Here is a 23,744-nt window from a genome sequence, read left to right on the forward strand (position 1 = left end):
AGTAGAATCTGCTTACCATGAGGCAAACCACACTAGCACTCATGTGGAAAAAAAAATAATGTCTCATCAAACAATTGTTCAAGGAATTGCAGTGGGGATAGTGGTGCCAAAGACAGTTCAACCATATGTATAGTTATGATATCTGTCCTGCACAGAGTTTGATTTTTAGTTCCAAATCTATTTGAGATTGAAGACAGGCTCAGAAAAAGCAGTCTGTGACTCTGGGCTTGGCAATCCAGAGGTGATTTCATATATGAGAAAGACCATAAATGAGGAGGTCTGGGCATAGTAATGATTTTGGGAAAGACGGATACTTCTTTCTTAAATATTGCCCTAGCACAAAAATCCATTTGTACCTTGTATCAAGGCCCTTATTGGTGGAGATTGAGTTCAGCACAAGTCATCACTGGTATTAATATTGATGATTATGAGGATATATATGAAAAAGTCTAGAAACACCTGAAATCAACTTGCCATGATGTTTCAGGAGAAGGCTCCTCAATAGAATGTGAACAGGGGTCAGTAGAACTAATATACTAGGCTTCAAATTGTAGTGGTATGGATGTCATCTTTTGTCACTGACCTGCCCTGTTCTTGGACTCATTTCCATTCACATTAAAGGGGCACTGGTTATAAATGCTCATTTGGCTTGAATTTCCTTTGTTCCAAACAATAGCTTTTTAATACAGTAAAAATTTTGAAAAAAATGACTTTTAAATAATAAATAAAATATAAGTAAAACTACAAAAGACTTTAAAAGGGCTTTAGAAAGTGAAATTTCCTTGAGATGATTTTAGAAGCAAGTTATAAATTTTACTTCTGTATCCAACTTATCTCCAAATTTAAACAAAAAATATTAAAGAAGATAGCCCCTCTCACCATATCTGTATGATTTCCAAATAATATCACCTATGAGGGGAGGGGAAGTAATGAAAAGTAATACTTGCAAATTATTATCATTAGTGTACATGCATTGACAGGCTAGGCTATGATTTCTTGTTGTTGAAAGCAGAGTCGAGATTCCCAGTGTTTTCATCCTTCTCCAAACAGCTGTGCCTATGTTATCTACATAAAATAGAGGAGCAATGTATAGAAAGGTCAAAAACAGTTGCTTTACCACAATTTCACTCAGATTACTTTCAATTTATCGAAGGCAAGTTCTAGAAATAATTTTTTCAGTAAAGGGAATGTGACAAGAAATAAACACCAACATTGGCTTCTCATCATATCAGATGAAAATTGAACTGTGGGAATGAATGAAGATAGAAGAGGAGTGTCAAAACAGTAACAATAAATTTGATCTCAGACCATGCAGCTGCCTAACTTCTTTGAACAACCTACCTAAGAACTTTATTGTGATGGTCTCAAACTGATGACTAAAGAGAACTGAAGCCCTTCCCTGAAGTGGAGGGGCTTACTAACTTTCAAAGATACAGTGGAAGGTCAAGGTGGCTGAAAGAATTCATTGTCAGAGCTGTGGCTCCTGGAAATGGAGACATTACTAAACCAAGGATCCCTAGTAGATAATAAGCAAACTATCATTTGGCCCCAAAATTATTTGTATAAATGAAGAACATTAGCAATGGGGAAGATTTTCTCCCATGGAGAATAGGCTCAACAGAGTTGTGGAACAATGTCACCAGATGCATCAGTGGAGATGTGTCATTAGAGACATAAGTCTTATGTTCATGGCAGACATATTCTTCTGTTCTTTTCATTATTGTCATTTCATTAAAAGCCTTTAGTTCCAAATAATTATATCTTTTGACTGATGAGTAAAGCGTGTGTGTGTGTGTGTGTGTGTGTGTGTGTGTGTGTGTGTTTATGGATGTATTTAGGGACTCATGAAGTATGAAGATTTTTTTTAATTTTTATTTTTTCCTGTATCATATGAGTATTTATTGAAGGAATTGGTGATGTTTAACCTGGAAAAGAGGTGATTCTGTAAGGAACATGATAAATATATTCAAGTGTTATGAAAGATTGTTTTATGGAAGAATTAGAATGTACTTAGTCTAGCCTCAAGAGAACAGATGAAGGAGCAGTGAGCAAAAATTCAAAAGAATAAGCATTAAGCTTGATATCAAGAAAAACAAACAAACAAATAACTTACCATCAATTAGAGCTACCACAAATTCAAATGAATTGCTTAGTGAAGTTATACTTTCCCCCCACTTAGAGGTCTTCATGAGAAAGATAGATGATAATTTTTTAATTATTGTACACTGGAGAATTCTTTGTTCAAGAATTAATTTGATTAATCTGGACTCATAGTCCACATTTTTTACATGAATTATTTTGTTTGTTTTCAGGGTTCTACAATGACTTCCATTTATCTTAGTTTTTTTTTTCCACTGCCACCCCACGCCCTCTCTGAGATGGCATACAATCTTGTATAGGTTCTACACATACATTTCTATTAAAGGCATGTTGCATAGAAGAATTAAAAAGAATAGGAAAAACCATAAAACAAAACAAAACGTAATACAAAAGAAAACGATCTGTTTGTATCTGAGATTCAGTTCCATAGTTCTTCCTCTGTATGTGGAAGGCATTTTGCCTCAAGAGTCCTTTGGAAATGTTTTATGTCTTTTCATTTCAATGAAGTACTAAGCATAACAGAAAAATTCCTCACACACTGTGGTTGTTGCTGTGTACAAATTTCGTCTGGTTCTGCTCCCTTCACTCAGCATCAGTTCCAGGACTCTCTGAAGTCCTCCTGTTCATTGTTTCTCATGGCACAATAGTATTCCATTGCATTCATATACCACAAAGTGTTCAGCTATTTCCCATCTGATGGACATCCCATTGATTTCCAGTTTTGGCAACCACAAAGAGAGCTGCTATTAATATTTTTCTACACATGGGACCCTTTCCCATTTCTATGATCTCTTTGGGATAGAGTCCCAGAAGAGATATTTCTGGGTTAAAGTGTATGCATATTTTTGTAGCCCTTTGAACATAGTTCCAAATTGCTCTCCAGAATGTTTGGATCAGCTCGCAGTCTACCAGCAATGAATTAGTGTTCCAACATAACCACATCTTCTCCAACATTTATGATCTTCCTGATTTGTCATGCCAGCCAACTGATAGGTGTGATGTGGTACCTCAGAGTTGGTTTGATTTACATCTCTCTAATCAATAGTGATTTCGAGAATTTTTTTCTTATGATTAGAGATAACTTTAATCTCTGCCTCTGAAAATTCCCTGTTCATATCCTTTGTTCATTAATCAGTTGGGGAATGACTTGTATTCTTGTACATTTGACTCAGTTCTCTATAAATTTTATAAATGAGGCTTTTATCATAGACACCAGTTGCCAAAATTCTTTCCCCGTCTTCTGCTTCCCTTTTCTTGGCTAGCATTTCTAATACCATATTGCATAACAGTGCTGATAATGGACATCATGGTTGCACCCCGATCTTATTGGAAATGCATCTAGCTTGTCCCCTTTCCATGTAATGCTTGCTGATGGTTTTGGGTAGATACTTCTTATTATTTTATGGAAAGTTTCATTTACTGCTATGCTTCCAAGTGTTTTCAGTCAGAACTGGTGTTGTCTTTTCTCAAAAGCTTTTTCTGCATCTATTGAGATAATCATGTGCTTTCTTTTGGTTGTGTTGTCGATATGATCAATAATGTTAATTGCTTTTCTTTTTTTTTTTAATTTTTTTTTTATTTTGTAATGTTTAACAATCACTGCCATACAATTGTGATTTTATCCCCCCCATCTGCCCCCCGCTCCCACCCCTCCCTCCCCACGACTGCATACAATTCTGTATAGATTCTACATATACTTTCCTATTGAGTATATTTTCACTATAGTCATGCTATGTAGTCAGACTAAGATAAATGAAAGAAATCGTATAACAAATCAGAACATGATACACAAACACATACACGTACACAAACATGATCTGCTACATTTTGCGAATGACTTCCATATTTCTCTCTCTGAGTGTGGCAGGCATTTTGCCTTGAGATCCTCCACTGGGATTTTTTTTTTTGGTAGGAAGTTCTTGTGTTATTACAAAAATCTAAGTCTACCAGAAAAAACTCTCACACACTGTGGTTGTTGCTGTGCATAAAGTTCTCCTGGTTCTGCTCCTTTCACTCAGCATCAGGTCATATAAGTCCTTCCAGGCCTCTCTGAAGTCTTCTTGTTCATCATTTCTTATGGCACAATAGTACTCCATTACATTCATATACCATAATTTATTCAGCCATTCCCCAATTGATGGACATCTCCTTGACTTCCAGTTTTTGACAACTACATAGAGTGCTGCTATAAATATTTTTGTACATGTGGGACCCTTTCCCATTTTTATGATCTCTTGGGGATACAGTCCTAGTAGCGATATTGCTGGGTCAAAGGGTATGCACTTTTTTGTAGCCCTTTGGGCATAGTTCCATATTGCTCTCCAGAATGGTTGGATGCGCTCGCAGCTCCACCAACAATGAATTAGTGTTCCAACTCTCCCACATCCTCTCCAGCATTTATCATTTTCTTGTTCTGTCATGTTTGCCAATCTTATAGGTGTGATGTGGTACCTCAGAGTTGTTTTGGTTTGCATCTCTCTAACCAATAGTGATTTAGAGCATTTTTTCATATGATTATAGATAGCCTTAACCTCTTCCTCTGAAAATTGCCTGTTCATATCCTTTGACCATTTATCAATTGGGGAATGACTTGTATGATTATACATTTGGATCAGTTCTCTATATATTCTAGAAATGAGGCCTTTATCCCCGAGCTTAGCTGTAAAAATTCTTTCCCAATTTACTACATCCCTCCGGATTTTGGTTGCATTGGGTTTGGTTGTGCAAAAACTTCTCAGTTTAATGTAATCAAAGTTATCCATTTTGCATTTCATAATGCTTTCTCTCTCTCCTTTCGTAAAAAATTCTTCCCTTCTCCATAGATCTGAAAAATACACTATTCCTTGCTTCTCCACTTTATTCATGGTATCAATCTTTATAGCTAAATCATGTACCCATTTGGACGTTATTCTTGTGTACGGTGTCAGGTATGGGTCTATGCCTAATTTCCACCACACTGTTATCCAGTTTTCCCAGCAATTTTTGTCAAACAATGAGTTCTTATCCCAGAAGCTGGGGTCCTTGGGTTTATCAAACAGAAGGTTGCTATATTCCTTGTCTACTGCATCTTGAGTGCCAAGTCTATTCCACTTGTCTACCTCTCTGTTTCTTGGCCAATACCAAGTGGTTTTGATAATTGCTGCTTTATAGTACAGTTTGAGGTCTGGTAGCGCTAGGCCACCTTCCCAAGCATTTCTTTTCATTAGTCCCTTTGATATTCTGGACCTTTTGTTTTTCCAAATGAATTCTGATATTATTTTGACCAGCTCTAGAAAGTAATTGTCTGATAGTTTAATTGGTATGGCACTAAATAAGTATATTAATTTGGGTAGAATTGTCATTTTTATTATATTAGCACGGCCTATCCATGAGCAACTAATGTTTTTCCACTTACTTAAATCTGACTTTATTTGTGCAAAAAGTGTCTTGTAATTGTGTTCATATAATCCCTGGGTTTGTTTTGGCAGGTAGACTCCTAAGTATTTTATACTGTCTACCCTAACTTTAAATGGGATTTCTCTTTCTATCTCTTGCTGTTGGACTTTGTTGCTAATATATAGGAATGCAGAAGATTTGTGTGGGTTTATTTTGTACCCTGCAACTTTGCCAAAGTTGTTTATTAATTCTAGTAATTTTTTACTTGAGTCTCTGGGATTCTCTAGGTAAATCATCATATCATCTGCAAAGAGTGATAACTTAGTTTCTTCTTTGGCTATTTTAATTCCTTGGATATCTTTATCTTGTCTAATTGCTACAGCTAACATTTCTAGTACCATATTAAATAATAGTGGTGATAATGGACAACCTTATTTCACCCCTGATCTTATTGGGAATGCATCTAGCTTATCCCCATTGCATATAATGCTTGCTGAAGGGTTTAGATAGATACTGCTTATTATTTTATGGAAAGTTCCCTTTATTCCTACATTCTTCAATGTTTTTAGTAGGAATGGATGTTGTATTTGGTCAAAAGCTTTTTCTGCATCTATTGAGATAATCATGTCGTTTTTGTTAGCTTTGTTGTTGATGTGATCGATAATGCTAATAGTTTTCCTAATATTGAACCAGCCCTGTAGTCCTGGTATGAATCCTACCTGATCATATTGTATTAATCTCGTGATAAGATGCTGTATTCGTTTTGCTAGAATCTTATTTAAAATTTTTGCATCTATATTCATTAGGGAAATTGGTCTATAATTTTCTTTCTCTGTTTTGTCTCTTCCTGGTTTGGGTATCAAAACCATATTTGTATCATAGAAAGAATTTGGGAGGACTCCTTCTTCCCCAATTTTCAAGAATAGTGTATGTAGTATTGGAATTAACTGTTCTTTAAATGTTTGATAGAATTCACTTGTGAATCCATCTGGCCCTGGAGATTTTTTCCTAGGGAGTTCATTGATGGCTTGTTCAATTTCTTTTTCTGAGATGGGGTTGTTTAAGTATTCAACTTCCTCTTCTGTTAATCTGGGCAATTTGTATTTTTTAAAATATTCATCCATCTCATTTAGATTATCGAATTTGTGGGCATAAAGTTGGGCAAAGTAGTTTCTAATTATTGTTTTAATTTCCTCCTCATTGGAGGTGAGTTCACCCCTTTCATTTTTAATATTAGTAATTTGGTTTTCTTCTTTCTTTTTTTAAATCAGATTGACCAAAGGTTTATCAATTTTATTAGTTTTTTCATAAAACCAACTATTGGTTTTATTTATTAATTCAATAGTTTTCTTAATTTCAATTTTATTAATCTCTCCTTTGGTTTTCAGTATTTCTAATTTGGTATTTACTTGGGGATTTTCAATTTGTTCTTTTTCTAGCTTTTTCAACTGCAAGCCTAAGTCATTGATCTCCTCTTTCTCTATTTTATTTATGTAAGCATTCAGAGATATAAAACTTCCCCTAATAACTGCTTTTGCAGTATCCCATGAGATTTGGTATGTTGTCTCACTATTGTCATTCTCTTGAATGAAATTGTTGATTGTTTCTATGATTTCTTCTTTAACCCAACCCTTCTTTAGAATTAGATTATTTAGTTTCCAATTGATTTTTGGTTTCTCTTTCCATGGCCTTTTATTACATGTAATTTTTAATGCATTATGATCTGAAAAGGATGCATTGATTATCTCTACCTTTCTGCACTGGATTGTGAGATTTTTATGTCCTAGTACATGGTCAATTTTTGTATATGTTCCATGTACCGCTGAGAAAAAAGTATATTCCTTTCTATTCCCATTTAATTTTCTCCAAAGATCTATCATATCTACCTTATCCAGAGTTTTATTTACCTCCTTAACCTCTTTCTTGTTTGTTTTGAGGTTGGATTTATCGAGTTCAGAGAGGGGGAGGTTGAGGTCCCCCACTAGTATAGTTTTGCTATCAATTTCTTCGTTCAACTCCCCCAACCTCTCCTCTAAGAATCTGGATGCTATACCACTTGGAGCATACATGTTTAGTAATGATATTGCTTCATTGTCTATGGTGCCTTTTAGCAGGATATAGTTTCCATCCCTATCCCTTTTGATTAGATCTATTTCTGCTTTTGCTTTGTCTGAGATTAGGATTGCTACTCCTGCCTTTCTTACATGAGCTGAGGCACAATATATTCTGCTCCATCCTTTGACCTTTATCCTATGTGTGTCCCCCCGTTTCAAATGTGTTTCTTGTAAGCAGCATATTGTTGGTTTATGGCTTTTAATCCATTCTGCTATCCGTCTCCGTTTTATGGGAGAGTTCATTCCATTCACATTCACCGTTATGATTACAATCTGTGTATTTCCCTCCATCCTCTTTCCCACCATTTGTGCTTTTAGCTCTCCCGTCTCCCTTCCCCTCCTCAATAGTATTCACTTTTCTCCCCCTCCTCCTGCAGCCTTCCCCTCCTTCTTTTAGCCCCCCCCTCCCTTTTACTCCCCTTTACTCTTATTGCTTCTTTCCTCCCTTTTAGCCACCCTCCCCTTTCTTCCCCCTTCCCCTCCTACTACCTATAGAGCTAGTTAGGATTATCTACTTAAGATTATTGTTCCCTCCTTTGAACAAATCAGATGAGAGTACCTCTCAAACAATGCTCATCTCCCTCCCCTCCTTCCCTCTATTATAGTTTTCTACTTCTTCCTGTGATATAATTTGCCATTTTCTGCTTCCCCCTTTCCACACCTCCTATTACATTCCCTTCTCATACTTAAATCATATTTTTGACATGACATCATTTACTTTATGCCCATTCCCTCTACATATATCCCTTTTATCATAATAGCTGCACAGTTCTCAAGATTAACAGGTATCATCTTCTCTTATAGGGAGGTAAACAGTTTGCCCTAATTGAGTAGCAAGTTTTTGTTTTTGTTTTTTCCCCTCTGTTTACCTTTTTATGATTCTCTGCAGACCTGCATTTGAAGATCAAATTGTCTATTGAGTTCTGGTGTTTTGGTCAGGAAGCTCTGGAAATCCCTTATTTCGTTGAATGACTTTCTCCTTGCCTGAAATGTTATGCTGAACTTTGCTGGGTAGTTGATCCTTGGTTGATGTCCCAACTCCTTTGCCTTACAGAATATTGGGTTCCAATTCTTTCGATCTTTTAATGTAGAAGCTGCAAGGTCCTGTGTGATCCTGACTGTGTGTCCTTGATATTTGAATTGTTTCTTTCTGGCTGCTTGTAGTATTTTCTCCTTCACTTGATAGCTCTGGAATTTGGCAACGATATTTCTTGGGGTTTTGAGTTTGGGATCCCTTTCGGGAGGGGAATGGTGGATTCTTTCGATGACTATTTTGCCCTCTGAGTCCAGTACTTCTGGACAGTTTTCCTTGATGATTTCCTGGAAGATATTGTCCAGACTCTTTTCTTCATCATGGGTTTCTGGCAGGCCAATAATTCTTAAATTTTCTCTCCTGGATCTATTTTCCAGGTCAGTTGTTTTTCCAATTAAATATTTTACATTTTCTTCTATCTTTTCATTCTTTAGATTTTGTTTGACTGATTCTTGTTGCCTCATTGAGTCATTAGTTTCTACTTGCCCAATTCTAATCTTCATCGTAGTGTTTTCTTCAGTTAGCTTTTCCATCTCCTTTTCCATCTGACCAATTTTTCCCTTTAAGGAGCTATTTTCTCCATTTAATTTTTGTACTTCTTTTTCCATTCGACCAATTTTCCCAGTAAGGTTTTGGGTTTCCTTTTCCATCTGATCAATTTTCCCAATTAGGTTTTGGGTTTCCTTTTCCATTTGATTAGCTCTTCCTTTTAGGGAATTATTCTCTCCAGTTAATTTTTGAACTTCCTTTTCCATTTCTTCCATTTTCTTTTTCAGGGTGATGTTCTCATCAGTGAATTCTTTTTTTGTAGTTTTAAAATCATTGGCCAGTTTTTCTTTTATATCCTTCTTCAGACGTTCCAGGTAATCTAGTTGTGCTTGCGAGAAATTCATAGTCCCATCTGAGGTTTCAGATGGAAGTACAGTCTCAGCTCTAACCTCTTTGGTGTTTGTGTTTTGGTCCTTATCCCCATAGAAAGATTCTATGGTTTTTTCACTTTTCATCTGCTTTTTCCGATTCATGATGTTGGCTGAGTGTTGTAGCTTTTGGTTCTTTCAGTCAGAAGGTACAGATCTTTAAGTTGAGCTGATGTGTGTCTAGGCTAAAAGCAGGCTCTTTTTTTTTGTTTCCCCGATCAACCCTGGGGTTAGCTTGTTAGGTATGTGGGAGGGGTGTTCTGTCCTCAGGATATCTCCTCAGCTGACTTGAGGCAAAGGCAAGGTCAGGGGATGGTGATCCCAGCTTCCCTATTGTCTTCCCTTTTCCCCTGGAGGGCTGGGGCACGCCTAGAAGCTAACGCGTGTTCCCGCCCCTCCTTGGGCTCGTCTCCCGGCTCTGAGGCTTGCCTGGGTCTCAGTGCGAATTTTCTCTGCCCTGGGTCGTCTGTCCCTCCAGCCGTCTCCGCTACCGTAGGAAGAATCCCCCTTTGCCACTTTTCCAGCCTCTGGTGTTATGAGACCACCCGCCCCCTTCTGCTGTTCCCGCTGATCCAGGATTAATCTGGGGAAGAATTTTATGGTTCCCTCACGGTCATCAGGGGGGAGGAGAGAGCACTTACTGATCACTCTGCCATCCCAGTTCCTGGAAGTTCAAGTAGTGACCCACCGAAGTCCGTCTTCAGGCTGAAGATTTCAAGGGCTGCTGCGCTGATGTCTGGCACTCAGCAGCTCTCACAGGCTCGGCCTGGCTTATCTCCTGCTCCGCTGGTCTCGCCCGCCACTCTCGGGCTCCTCTGGTCCCCTCCGCCCTGCCGCGCTGACCGCGCTGCGCTGTGCGCCGGGGTCTTACCCCCGCGGAACAGATCCCTCCCGTGGACCCTCCGGTCCAGCCTGGGCTCCGAATCCATCAAAGTCCGTCACCCACTGGATTCTACACCTCCAAAGTCTGGTCAGACTCTGCCCCCGGAGATATCCAGAGGAGTTTTTCCAGGAGCTTAGGTGAGTCATTGCTTTCACTCCGCCATCTTGGCTCTGGCCCCTGCTTTTCTAATATTAAACCAGTCCAACAATCCTGGTATAAATCCTACCTGATTTTAATGTATTATTCTCGTGAGAAGTTGCTATATTCTATTGCTAATATCTTATTTAAAATATTTGCATCTGTGTGCATAAGAGTAATAGGTCTATAATTTTGTTTCTCTCTTCTGGCTCTTCCTGGTTTAGGTATCACAAACATATTTGTATCATAAAAAGAATTTGGTGGAATTCCTTCTTTTATAATTTTCCCAAATAGTCTATGTAGTATTGGAATTAACTGTTCTTTAATTGTTATAATTCACTTGTAAATCCATCTGGTCCTGGAGAATTTTACTAGGGATTTCATTGATGGATTGTTGAAATTTCTTTTCTGAGGTGGGGTTAAGTATTTAACTTCTTCTTCTGTTAATCGGGGCAATTTGTATTTCTTAACATAGCCATCCATGTCATTTAGATTGTCTAATTTATGGGCATACAGTTGGGCAAAGTAATTTCTAATTATAGTTTAAATTTTCTCCTCACTGGAGGTTAGTTCACCCTCTTCATTTTTGATATGGATAACTAAGCTTTATTCTTCCCTTTTTAAAATCAAATTGACCAAAAGTTTGTTACTTTTATTGGTTTTTTTCATAAAGCCAACTCTTAGTTTTATTAGTTCAATAGTTTTCTTAATTTCAGTTTTATTAATCCCCCCTTTGGTTTTCAGTATTTCTAACTTGGTATTTATTTGAGGATTTTCAATTTGTTATTTTCGAGCTTTTTCAGGTGCATGCCCAATTCATTGATCTCATCTTCCTCTATTTTATTCATGTAGGCATTCAAAGATATAAAACTTCCCCAAAGAACTGTTTTTGCAGTATTCCATAAGGTTTGGTAGGTTGTCTCATTATTGTCATTCTCTTAAATGAAATTGTCAATTGTTTCTATACTTTGCTACTTAACCTACTCATTCTTTAGAATTAGATTGTTTAGTTTCCAATTAATTTTTGTTTTATATTTTTATGACCTTGATTACATACAAGTTTTATTGCATTATGATCTGAGAAGGATTCAATGCATATCTCTGCCTTTCTGCATTGAATTCTGAGGTTTTTATGCCCTAGTATGCAGTCAATTTTTGTACATGTGCCATACACCACTGTGAAAAAGGTATATTCCTTTCTATTCCCATTCAGTTTTCTCCAGAGATCTATCATATCTACCTTATTCAGAGTTTTATTCACCTCCTTAACTTCTTTCTAGTTTATTTTGAGATTAGATTTATCGGGTTCGGAGAGGAGGAGGTTGAGGTCCCCTACTAGTATTGTTTTGCTGTCTATTTCTTCGTGTTACTGCCCTGACTTCTCCTCTAAGACTTGGATGCTATACTACTTGGAGCATATATGTTTAGTAATGAAACTGCTTCGTTATCTATGGTGCCTTTTAGCAGGACATAGTTTACTTCCTTATCTGTTTTGATAAGATCTATTAATGCTTTTGCTTTGTCTGATATTAAGATTGCCACCCTGCTTTTTTTACATCAGCTGAAGTAAAAAATATTGTGCTCCAATTTTTTACCTTTACCATTTGTGTATTCCCCTGTTGCAAATGTTTTTCTTGAAAACAACATATTGTTGGATTATGGTTCAGTCTATTCTGCTATCCATCTGCATTTTATGGAAGAGTTCATCAATTCAAGTTGAGAGTTATGATTAATATCTGTTTCTTTCCATCCATTCCCTTTCCCCTTGTTTATGATTTAACTCCCTTCTCTCTTCCCCTCCACAGCAGAGTTTTCATTTTTGACCATTGCCTCTTTCAGTCTTCCCTCCTTTCTTTCACCCCCTTCCCTTTATAATCCCTTTTCCCCTTATTTGCTTCCCTTTTAACCCCCCTTCTCTTTTCTTTCCCCCCTCCCCTCCTACTGCCTATAGAGTTAGTTGTGTTTTTACATTTAACTGAGTTTGCAGTACCCTCCTTGAATCCAATCAGGTGAGAGTATATCTCAAACAATGCTCATCTCCCTCCTCTCTTTCCCTCTACTATGACATAGTTTTGTGCCTCTTCTGGTGATGTAATTTCTTTTTTTTCTTCCTCCTCCCTTTTGCACCTCCCATTACAATCCCTTTGCACCCTTAAATCACATTTGTTGTCATCACATCATTTAATTTATACCCACTCCCTCTATCTATGTATATCCCTTTTATATTTCATAATAAATATGCATTTCTCAACATTAACAAGTATCATCTTACCTTATCAGAATGTACGTAGTTTGCCTATATTGAGTAGCAAGTTTCTCCCTCCCCCCATTTACCTTTTAATGCCTCTCTTGAGAGTTGCATTTAAAGATTGTATTTTCTATTGAGTTCTGGCCTTTTAATCAGTATGGTCAGGAAATCCCTTATTTCATTGAATGTCCAATCCCCTTCCTGGAATTATTGTGCTCAACTTTGCTGGGTAATTAATCTTTGGTTGTAACCTAGCTCCTTTGCCTTGTGGAATATAGTATTCTAATTCCTCCGATCTTTAAATGTAGAAGCTGCAAGGTCTTATGTGTTCTTGACTATAGCTCCTCTATATTTCAATTGTTTCTGTCTGCCTGCAGTATTTTCTCCTTCTCTTCAAAGTTTTGGAGTTTGGCAAAGATATTCTTTGATGTTTTTAGTTTGGAATCCCTTTCAGGGGGTGAACGGTAAATTCTTTCGATGCCTATTTGCTCCTCTGGATCTAGGAATTTGGGGCAATTTTCTTTGATGATTTCTTGGATGATATTATCCGGGCTCTCTTTTTCATCATGGCTTTTTGGTGGACCAAAAATCCTTACATTTTCTTTCCTGAATCTATTTTCCAGATAAGTTGTTTTTTTCCAATTAGATATTTTTCATTTTCTTCTATGGTTTCATTCATTATATTCTGTTTGACTGATTGATGATGTCTCATAGAGACTTCTACTTGGCAGATTCTAATTTTTGTCAAATTGTTTTCTTCGGTTAACTTTTGCATCTCCTTTTCCATCTGTCTAAGTATTCTTTTTAAGGAGTTATTGTCTCCTGTTAGGTTTTGTGCTTCCTTTTCCATTTGTCCAGTTTTCCTTTTAAATTTTTATGGGATTTCTTTTTTCATATTTTTAAAGTCATTGGTCAGTTTTCCTTCTATTTTTCTAATTTGGCTTTTAACATCCTTACTGAGCTCTTCCACAAAGGCTCTTTGTGTTTCAGACCAGTTCATGTTCCTTTTTGAAGTTTCAGATGAGAGTACAGTCTCAATGCTTAGCTCTTTGGTATTTTTGTTTTGGTCCTTGTCACCATAGAAAGATTCTATGGTCTTTTCTTTTCTGTTTTGCTTCTTATTCATGATAGTCACCCTTTTCCTGTCTTTTAAAGTAGATCACTGCATCTGGGACACATGGAGCTCTGTCCCACAGTTGTTGTGACTAGAACTTGAGGCTTTGTGTGTTGTGGCCTCTAGTTCTTTCCTGTAGAAACTAAAATGCTGCAGCTTACCTGGTGTTAAGCTGGCTGGTGTTGAAAAACCAAAGCTAGGTGAGTCCTTTTGGTGTTTCCATGCAGTTACCCTGGAGCTAGCTCTTTAAGTGTGGGGGAGGGGTGAACTGGCCATAAGAGGTCTCCTCTGCTGAGCTAGAGTATAGGCAAGCTCAGCAGTTGATGATCCTGTCTGTGGTAGCGTCTTCCTGATTCCCCTGGGGTGCAGAGGCAAGCCTGGGGTCCTGGCATTGATGATTGATGGTTGCTGGCTTCACCCCCCTGGAGCTCAGGATCTTCTCCCAGTTTCCTAAGGTCAGGCTGTTTGGGACAGCTCTGATCCTGCACTGTTCCCCTTCAGCCACAGCAAGAGGGACCCACCTTAGCAATGTTCCAAGACTCACAGGCTAAGAGTCTGTTTAGCTCTTCCACTGCTTCCACTGTTCCAGGGTTTGTGAGGGGGACATATTCTCTGGGGTTGTCAAGGTCAAGGGAGGGAGATAGTAACTACCAATCACTCTGCCATCTTGACTCCCCAGAACTAGATGGTTTGAAGACTTTTATGACGCACAAAATAACTAACTTTGGGTAGCTATCTAGTGGCTCATGATTGAAAGAACCTCTAAGTCCCAGTGGTTCACAAACTAATGGAATATCAGACAAATCTGATTCCTTTGAAAACAGCAAGCATTGATGACCTGCCCTTTGAAACACTGGATGAGGGCAATGAATCTATTGTTCCTCTATACAATATTTGTTTTGTTGCTATTAGACACGCAGAAAATATGAAACTAATGTGGTTTCTAAACAGTCAATACACATAACTTATTTATATGATATTCCTTCATATTAAGTTCCTTTCAAATAATTAATCCTTAGTCCATTGCTGAATACTTATGATTTGCCTTTATTTAATGTGTTTGTCAGAGCTTATTGGCTATTTAATCTTCTAATGCACTAGGGTTCTGATAAGAATGGGAGCTACTGCTTGGGAGTCTAATTGAAGCATATATCTAAAGGCAGGTACCCTGGAGCCCTGGTAAGGTCTCTGCCTCAGCAAACAATGAAGTGCATTGCTATCTCCCCAATTGGGAGACCTTAATAGTGTTAGCCAAGTGCCATATCCATTTATGTCAGTATAATAAGGGTTATTGTTCTCTTTTCTCTCAATGTGGTTCTGTGTAGGGACATACTGACCCTTTTATGTTCATGTGGTGTACAAGCCATTCTGGATACCAGGATCAAGGTTGTGTCATGATTTTGTACCCATTATTTATCCTACTTTTAAAAAATTCTTTGTAATCTGTGAATTTCACCTTTAAACTGAAATCTCTCTCTCCAAGGTTAACAATTGGCCTTTTTTCAGGCCTACTTAAACTCTTCACCATTGAAACTGTTAATCCCCTGCTCACAATCACACTGATTTCTTTTGGACCTCCTAATTGTCATCCCTTCATTACAATTACAAGAACCAAAATATCCTTGAGAAGTAATCAAATAAAGTGCAGAAAGAAGCACTATCACACATAAATCTATTGCCAGTGTTAGCCAGGACATAACACTGATCCATAAAAAATCAAGGACAATGATTTAATAAATGTCACCATATCAAATACTCATAACCTCCAAGTTGCCAAATTTAAATGTTCAAAATTGAGAAAAGAAATAAAATACATAGAATAAATCAAAATCGTGTTGGAACATAATGAAGTACATATCATCTCTGTCACCCTGTTTGCTATTTGAAGATGTCCCAAAGATTTTTCCAGTGGGTCTATAGAAGATGAGCTTATGTCCCAACACCTTTAAAGTACATGAAGCAGTCATAATTATCCACCTTTGGAATAATCCTCATAAAATTCAATACAGTTAAATAATAGTATGATAGTGATTTCCTTAGTACTGTTTATACCTGAATTCCATTGGGAAAAAAAGATGAGAAAGAGATAATAAATAATACATTCCATTTAAATCATCCTTCAAACTTTACAGTGTGTTGTACACATTATTTTAGCTCTCTTAACTTCATAACTTTTCTTCTCAGTTTCCTTTGTTAGAGTTTCCTGCCCCATCATCATTCGATGTAATAAGCATGAACATTCTTCAAGAATCTATCCTAGGGCCCATACTTGTGTTTCAACCTTCAATTCTCATGTCTATTAAGAAGACTTGGATGTCTCTGTCTCTCTGTATCTCTCTGTGTCTCTGTCTGTCTCTGTCTCGTTCTTGCTCTTTCTCTCTTTCTGTCTCTGTCTCTGCTTTTCTCTGTCTCTGTCTCTCTCTTTTTCCTCTGTCTCTTCTCTCTCATCTTTATCTTGCTCCCAAACCACAGTCCGATGACATACTTGCCTATTGCACATCATTACTTCGTTGTTGCACAAGCATCTATAACTGAGTATAGATGAGAAATGTTCAAAGAGAGCAGATTATGCCCCAGAAAATCTCTCCTTCTACCAAACAACCCCATTTTTGTTGAGGGTGCTACCCTTTTCTAGTCACCTTAGTACAAAACCTAGGAAACATTTTTGACTCCTTGCTAACATTATTAACCCATGATCCAAATCTACTAGGTCTCCAAGTTTTTTTCTAATCTGTCTTTATGATATTTCTAGCATCTACCCCCTTTCACTGTATAAGCTACCCCTTTCCAGGTTTGGGCCTTCATTACCCCTCACTTAGGCTACAGAAATTTCCTCCTAATGGATCTCCTCCATGTAGTTGATAAATTGATATGCTTGAAACACTGATCTGATAGTCAGTGATGCATTCAAAATACTTTAGTGGCTCCATATTGCAACTAGGATAAGTTATAAAACTTTCATCCTGTTATTTAAAACTCTTAAATGATCTGGATCCCAAATAGCTGTCTTGTCTTATTTTGTGTTCTTTTTCTTTATTCACTCTCATTAACATCTCTCCCTCCAATAACTTTATAGATGAATTGTATTTATTTACTTATATGTGGGTATGTTGTATCTCAATAGAAAGGCAATGTACTGAGGGCAAGGTATGATGGTTTTAATTTTGTCTTTATATCCCCAGTGTTCAGAATAATACCTTACACATTGTGGGTGCTTAACTTTTTCAGAATGAAATAAATTTCCTCTGGGAAAGACATGAGTCTGTCCAACATCCTTTAACCCCTACTCACATGTTTGGGCCCAATGTCATCCTGTTTTGGGATACCAAGGAGAGCACAGAAACTGCATTCTGGATACTTAAGTGACCACCAAAATATTCCTATTACCAAACTGTCCTCAGATCTTTAAAAAGGAAGCTAGGGAGGCTAAAGTGCATCAAATAATTTCAGGGTATGTAGGAAAGTTCCAGGAGGAAGATGTAAGTAACTTAGTATTATAATTTGTAGTGCTGGAACTTTTTAGCACAATCTACAACACCCTTTACAGTCACCCCCTGGGCTCTCTGTGGACTTTGCATCTCTCCCTTGGAACATTCCTTAATGTTTTAACATTAACACGACACAGGAGATTGGTTATCTGTGAAGAAATAAAATTCATGCTTCAGAGAATCTGTTTGGGAAAACAGACTAAAGGCAGTCATGATGATCTTTATTAGAACTGGTCATGGCCTCTTTTCTATTATATAATTCCACTTCAATTTAGTTTAACAAAAATATGCTGCCCAGGAGCAGTTTTGTCAGGCTTTAGTATCAATGAAGGTATCACATAGCTATACAGATAGGGATTCATGCTTCTTACCTCCCTGCCCCAACATGGCCCAATCACCCCAATTGGGAATGTCTAATGCAGCATTCCTAAAGTTCAGAGACATCTGTCTCTAAGTCCCATTTGTCTGGTATCCATCAATACCAAACACAACATACTCTCTATAGTAGATGCTCTATAAACGCTTGTTGACTAAATGGGAAATGCATAAGTTTGCTATAGAAGGGAAAAAGAAATATGTGTATTAGTATGAAACTATTTTTTTTGGCCAGGAACAGTGGAATGATGTAAAATATATAGAATCTGTCTTTATAAGACATTTGTGTGACCTTGAACAGATTGCTTGACTCCTGTGAGTCCAGGTTTCTCCCTCTGTAAAACTGGAATAATATTATTACCCTATAGGACTGTGAATAGTGTTTTATTAACAGATGTGTGTTCATCCTTCATTGCTGAAGAAGACCATGCCATCAGAGAAATGATAACATGACTTGCACTTGACTTTGTTTTGAGTGAGGGAGGGCTGTGCAGGTCACCAGCCTCACTTCTTCTCCAGAGCCATCTGAATACAGTGACTAGATATTCATTAGGATGACTGGAGATGACCCAGGATGAGGCAATTGGGGTTAAGTGACTTGCCCAAGGTCACACAGCTAGTGAGTTCTAAGTGTCTAAGGTGAGATTTGAACTTATGTCCTCCTGACTCTTGTACTAGCGCTCTATCCACTGCACCACCTAGCTGTCCCTTGTAAACTGATAAGTTTTATAGGAATATTATTTGCTACTGTTGTTTTATCTGCTAATGTGCATTTTCTCCTTTGAAATACAAAATAATCTGGTATGGTTCCATTATTATCCTTAGCTTATAGGTAAGAAACCTGAGGATCAGAGAATTGAAGTCATTTGCCCAGGATGGTCCTGCTAGAACTTGGTAGAGGTGGGTAGAGATGTTTAGGGCTCCTGACTCCTAGAACAGTGATTCAACTTGTTTCTGATGACTCTCCATTGTTCCCCTCTCTCATTGTGGCACACATCAGCAGTAGCCTTTAATGCCAGTAGAGGACACTGAATATGAGAAACTCCAAGGCAAATGAGACTGCAAAAATGTGGCATACCTGTCCATGTTTTTCTGGGTATTCCTTTTGTCAAATCTCTTCTTGCACCCTTGAGAGTAGCCTGACCACAGCCTCTGGAGCCCTGGGAGTATATGAAGAACACCACTACATACCCACCCTTGCAAGGAATCAGTCCTTAAATTCTTCTTGGAAAGGGGGAGGGGGTTAAGATGGAGAACATGAAGAAGCATCTTCTTGTTCTTGGATTAGTTTCTAGTTAAACTCTGAGAATCTGTCACTTTATGCCTACCACCCTGGAAAATATTTCTATTTCCCTAGCTTAAACCCTCTCAGAAGTTGGAGGATTTGTTGCAGAACCTCTCAGATTTTCACAGTGGGCTGCTCCTGAACTATGAAGTGATTCAGCTATTCGGAGAACTTCAAGCACCATTAATAAATAATTGACCTGCTGTCATCACCAAACCTGGATAGATGCTGCTTGAACTACTTTCTTTACTTCCTTTTATTTAAATAAATCCCTTGGCACACGTTACCTGGAAGGATAGCAAGTTCCCTTTGCTTTCATTTCTCAGTCATGCCAGGGCCATCCATAGTCATAAAGTAGGCTCTCTAGTGCCATTAAAGGTTTGGTGCATATAAAGCAGGTGATTTGGAGGAAAGAACCATGGAATTCTAATTAGGGCTCTAAGTATAACTCTGCTACTTCAGAACTGTGCGATCTTGGGCCTGTGACTCAACCTCTCTGCTTTCTTATTTCTGTCACGGGGATGACAAAACTACTCTACTTGCCCCACAATCTTGGTGTGTAAATGAGATGAGGTACTGGCTTCTTGTTGTAGCACAGCTAATACCTATAACAAAATGTTTGGGACACCAGAAACATGCATTTTGGTAGAGTGGAGGCACTGAGAGTGAGGGCCAAGCAAATTCTCTTTGAGGTCTGAAGGAGCAAGCATCTCTAGAGACTCAATTCTGAATCTGAATGGCCCTTCAGGTACTGCAATGTTTCACAGGACAGAATGAATGTTTTAGACTCTCTGTTTAAATTCTGCCCCAGTGTTCCCAAGACCAATGAGTATTTTATTCACCGTGAGACAGAACCCAAAGGGACTATAAATATCATTTTTGACAGGTGAGAAAATTGAGGCCCAGGTTGGGTAAGTGCAAAGTCAAACAAAAAGTTAGTGGGTCATTTAGGAAATGAAAGAAAATGAAAAAAATTAGTTAAACTTCAAGGAAAGGTGAGGTGGTGACTTGGGTAGAGGAATAAGACCTGAGATGTAATTTTGTTTCTAGTATTTATTTCCTCTATGACCATTGGTAGGATATTTTCCCTCTCTGAACTTCAGTTTCCTTATTTCTAAAATGCACATCTTTGACTAGGTGATTTCTAAGGGCTGTACCAGGATTAAAACTGCTGAATATTTGGCCCCAAATACTCTTTCCTAAGATGCTGGGGAAAAGAAATAACTTTCACATGTTTTATTGGCCAGGTGCCCCCCTCCCATATAATTGTTTCACAACAATTCTCTAGCCTTTTCTCTGTCTGGAAAGAAAGCTTTTCAATGACATCTTCAGGAGCCTGCTTGTACCTAAATATTTATGCCCCATCTGACCTGGCAATGAAGACCAAGTTAACCAGTAAGAAGCCTAAGGCTATGACTTTAGAACTGGTGAATAAGTCATGATTCCTTCCTCTATCTATATCAGAAGACAACAGGGAAGCAGCCCATGGTTTAGAGGGGTTAGCAATGGGTTGATATCCTCCCTTGTCTCCAGGGGTCAGACTATATGACTTCAGAAAGTCTTTTAGTTTTGCCTACTGAGCCTGTTTATACAGTACTTGGTCCACTGTAGGTTATTAAATAAGAACATTACTTCCTCTATCTGTCTCCTTTCAAGATTTCTTTGTGTCCAGTTCTGTTCATCAGGACCAAGCAGCTGTGGACAACCCAGGAGATATCTGAAGAGAGTGACCATGGTCCACCTGTCTGCTTTGCTAAGCTAATCATCTCATACCTTTAACAAATCCTCAAGTGGAGAATGTTGAGTCCTCTAATGACCCAGTTTTCTCTCATTTAATCTAACTACTTTATTGCCAAATTGGAAGGATTTTAGAAGTCATCTAAGCTAACCCATAGCTACATCAGAATCCTCTCTATAATGTACTAGAAAAATAGTCATCCATCTTCTCCTTGAAGACCTCTAGAGAGTGGGAAGTCAGTACCAACCAAGGGCATTTTACAGAGAAACAACTCTATTTGTTAGGAAACGTTTTCTTCCATAGATCTGGAATTTATTTTTCTGAAAACTTCTTTTTTCGTTCTTATTGTAGCCCTGTAGGCTGAAGATAACAAGTCTGATCCCTCTTCTCCATGACAACTTTTCTAATACACAAATTCAGCTATCATGTCCCATCCTACCCTTTTCAGATCCTTAGCTTCTTCAATTGATAGAAATGTGGGAAATTTAATTACTTACAATTTTCTCTTACCATTAAGATTGCCTTCTTCAAATCAGCCAGATGGATTGAGAGAGCATTTAGATCTGTGTTACTTTTTTTCCTTTTTGATGTTTTAAATCAGTGATGTCAAACTTAAATTAAAAGGGGTGGCAACTGCCAATTGATTTAGCCAACCACAACTTAACACTACATTGTATTAGAGTTTGTTATTTTGTTAAACATTTTCCAATTACATTTTAATCTGGTTTGGGCCACACTCAGGAGTTTTGGAAGCCAGGTGCAGCCCCTCAGTATTCAAATGAACAGTCTTGAACTATAACACCACTAAGTGGTGATATAAAGGAAAAGAATTGGCACAGAGAAGCAATTGGGCTGCTCTCGAGACTTCCACTACCATCCTGCAGCATCATTTGTCCCAGCTTTTCATCTTGAAGCCTTTTTTCCTTGGAATTCATGCATCAGAAGTATCCTCTATGCCTGAATTTTCAGCCTGTGATTGGAAAGCTTCTCCCAGAGCCTCATTTGAGGATACCACACGAGCCATATCTCATTCCTTTTCATGCTGCACTCAGGACTTTCTCTACCTTTCCCCACCATAGATTGGTAGTTTTCTTCTCCCTATCCCATCTACTTTTCACCTTTCTTTCATATGTTAAGAGGGAACAGATTTATTTTACTCTAGGGCCTATATGGTCCAATCCATCTCCTGAGAAATCTCTAATATCCTTCAGTATTGGGCTCACACTCTGGTAATACTAGAATCCAGATCATTCTAATCCCCTGATTTTACTGATGAGAAAACTGAGGCCAAGAGGAAGAATGTGAGTTGCCCAAGGTCACACAGATAGTAAATGCCTAAGCTGACATTTAAACCCAGATTTTCTTATTTTAAAGCTAGTATTTGTTTGTTTACACTTTTGCTTATTCTGCGTCTCTAATACTCAAAAACTGGATGAATGTCCCAAGGACAGTAAGGAGATCACAGTCATATGCACCTTCTCTGAGAGTAACATAGTGCCCTGTCTGTACCCTTCAATCATCTCTTCTCTTTTCTTTCCTAATTGCTGGTTAGTGGATAATGAAACATGGGACCAAATTAGCCTTTGCTTTTCACTGAATTTGCTTTCTAACTAGTTCTTTGTAACAGGTTTTCCTGGAAGGAATGGACCTTTTCCCCATTGAAGTGTACTTTGAACAAATCAAAGAAGAACATGTTTTACATATTGTCCTTTCCTCCAGTACCAGTCTTCACATCAGAAGTCAGAGTTTTTATTGTACACAAAACCTTGGCTTGTTAAAGCTGAAGAAGGTTCTGGGAGACTGGAGAGAGGGTACATGTCCAAAATGGAGACTAAAGAGCTTTCAGGGTGGCCACAGAAGTGATCTGGAGTCTGATAGGGCTGATTCTTGTAAACTACATCTAAACACATACATTCAATATTAAGTGATGCCAGTGTTCAATGAGCTGTGTTTGTATGAACACATTCATAGATACTCATACCAACAATAGTCATACATGTGACCACTTATCAGGGATACTGCTGAAGGGATTCCTGCTCAGGTACAAGATTTACATTAAATGTCTTCTGGGATCCCTCTTGACTCTGATAGTCCAAAATTCTAGTATTTTCATGCACGCTCCCCCATTAAAATGTAAGCTCCTTGCAGGCAAGGTATCCTTTATTTCTACTTGTATTCCTAGGGCACCTAGTTCACACAGTGGATAGAGTGCAGGGCCTAGAGTCAGGAATACTGAGTTCAAATCGGGCCTCAAGCACTTAATAGATGTGTGACTTTGGACAAATTATACAACCTTGTTTGCCTCAGTTTCCTTATCTGTAACATGAACTGGAGATGGAAATGATGAATCACTCCAATATGTTTGTAAAGAAAACCTCAAATTAATTCATGAAGAGTCAGTCATGGCTGAAATAACTGAACAACAACAAAATCTGTATTCCTAGTGAGTTGCCAAATGCTTGGTACATAGTGGTACTAAATAAATTCTAATTGATTGACTAACTGAATTGCCAATTAGGACCATTTCTGGATCATGCATCAGGGGAGAATATGTTGTATACTATCATGATGAACAGAGGTATTTGTTGTGGATAAAGACTGAAGGGAGAACACAATGACTACTTTTAATTTACCTGAATCATCCTTCCTTCTCCTCTTACTCATTCTGGGCCTACCTCCCTCAAAGGAATCATAGAATCAACAAATCAGAGCTGAAATGGATCACAGGTATCATTTAAACCAAATCTTTCAATTTCAGATAGATAGAGCTTTGGAAAGCAAGTAACTTATTTCAAGTCAGAGAAGAAGTTAGTAGTACAGCTAGATCCATAACCCAGGACTCCTAATTCCACATTTGATTCCCTTTCTACTATACCAAATCAGCAAATCAAGTGAATAAGCACGTTCACTAAGTGCCAGGTATTGTACTAACTACA

At 38.0% G+C, this 23,744-nt stretch overlaps 1 protein-coding gene across 4 annotated transcripts in view; it reads right to left on the minus strand.

The window, feature by feature from the left end:
• Window positions 1–21,385, minus strand: part of LOC140519359 (carboxylesterase 1D-like) — a 116,462-nt gene extending 95,077 nt beyond the window's left edge. The window contains exons 1-2 of one of the 4 annotated variants that reach the window (XM_072632271.1): window positions 21,319–21,336; window positions 18,864–18,945 (exon numbers count right to left, since the gene is read on the minus strand). In XM_072632271.1, coding sequence (XP_072488372.1) covers window positions 18,864–18,945; window positions 21,319–21,321 — 85 coding nt within the window. In that variant the 5' untranslated portion in view covers window positions 21,322–21,336. Of the gene's footprint in view, window positions 1–18,863; window positions 18,946–21,305 lie in introns of all 4 variants that reach the window. The other 3 variants (XM_072632269.1, XM_072632274.1, XM_072632270.1) reach the window with 3 other exon arrangements.
• Window positions 21,386–23,744: the final 2,359 nt, after the last annotated feature.

The sequence above is a fragment of the Notamacropus eugenii genome, chromosome 1 (genome assembly GCF_028372415.1).
Source record: "Notamacropus eugenii isolate mMacEug1 chromosome 1, mMacEug1.pri_v2, whole genome shotgun sequence".
NCBI classification, from domain to species: domain Eukaryota; kingdom Metazoa; phylum Chordata; class Mammalia; order Diprotodontia; family Macropodidae; genus Notamacropus; species Notamacropus eugenii.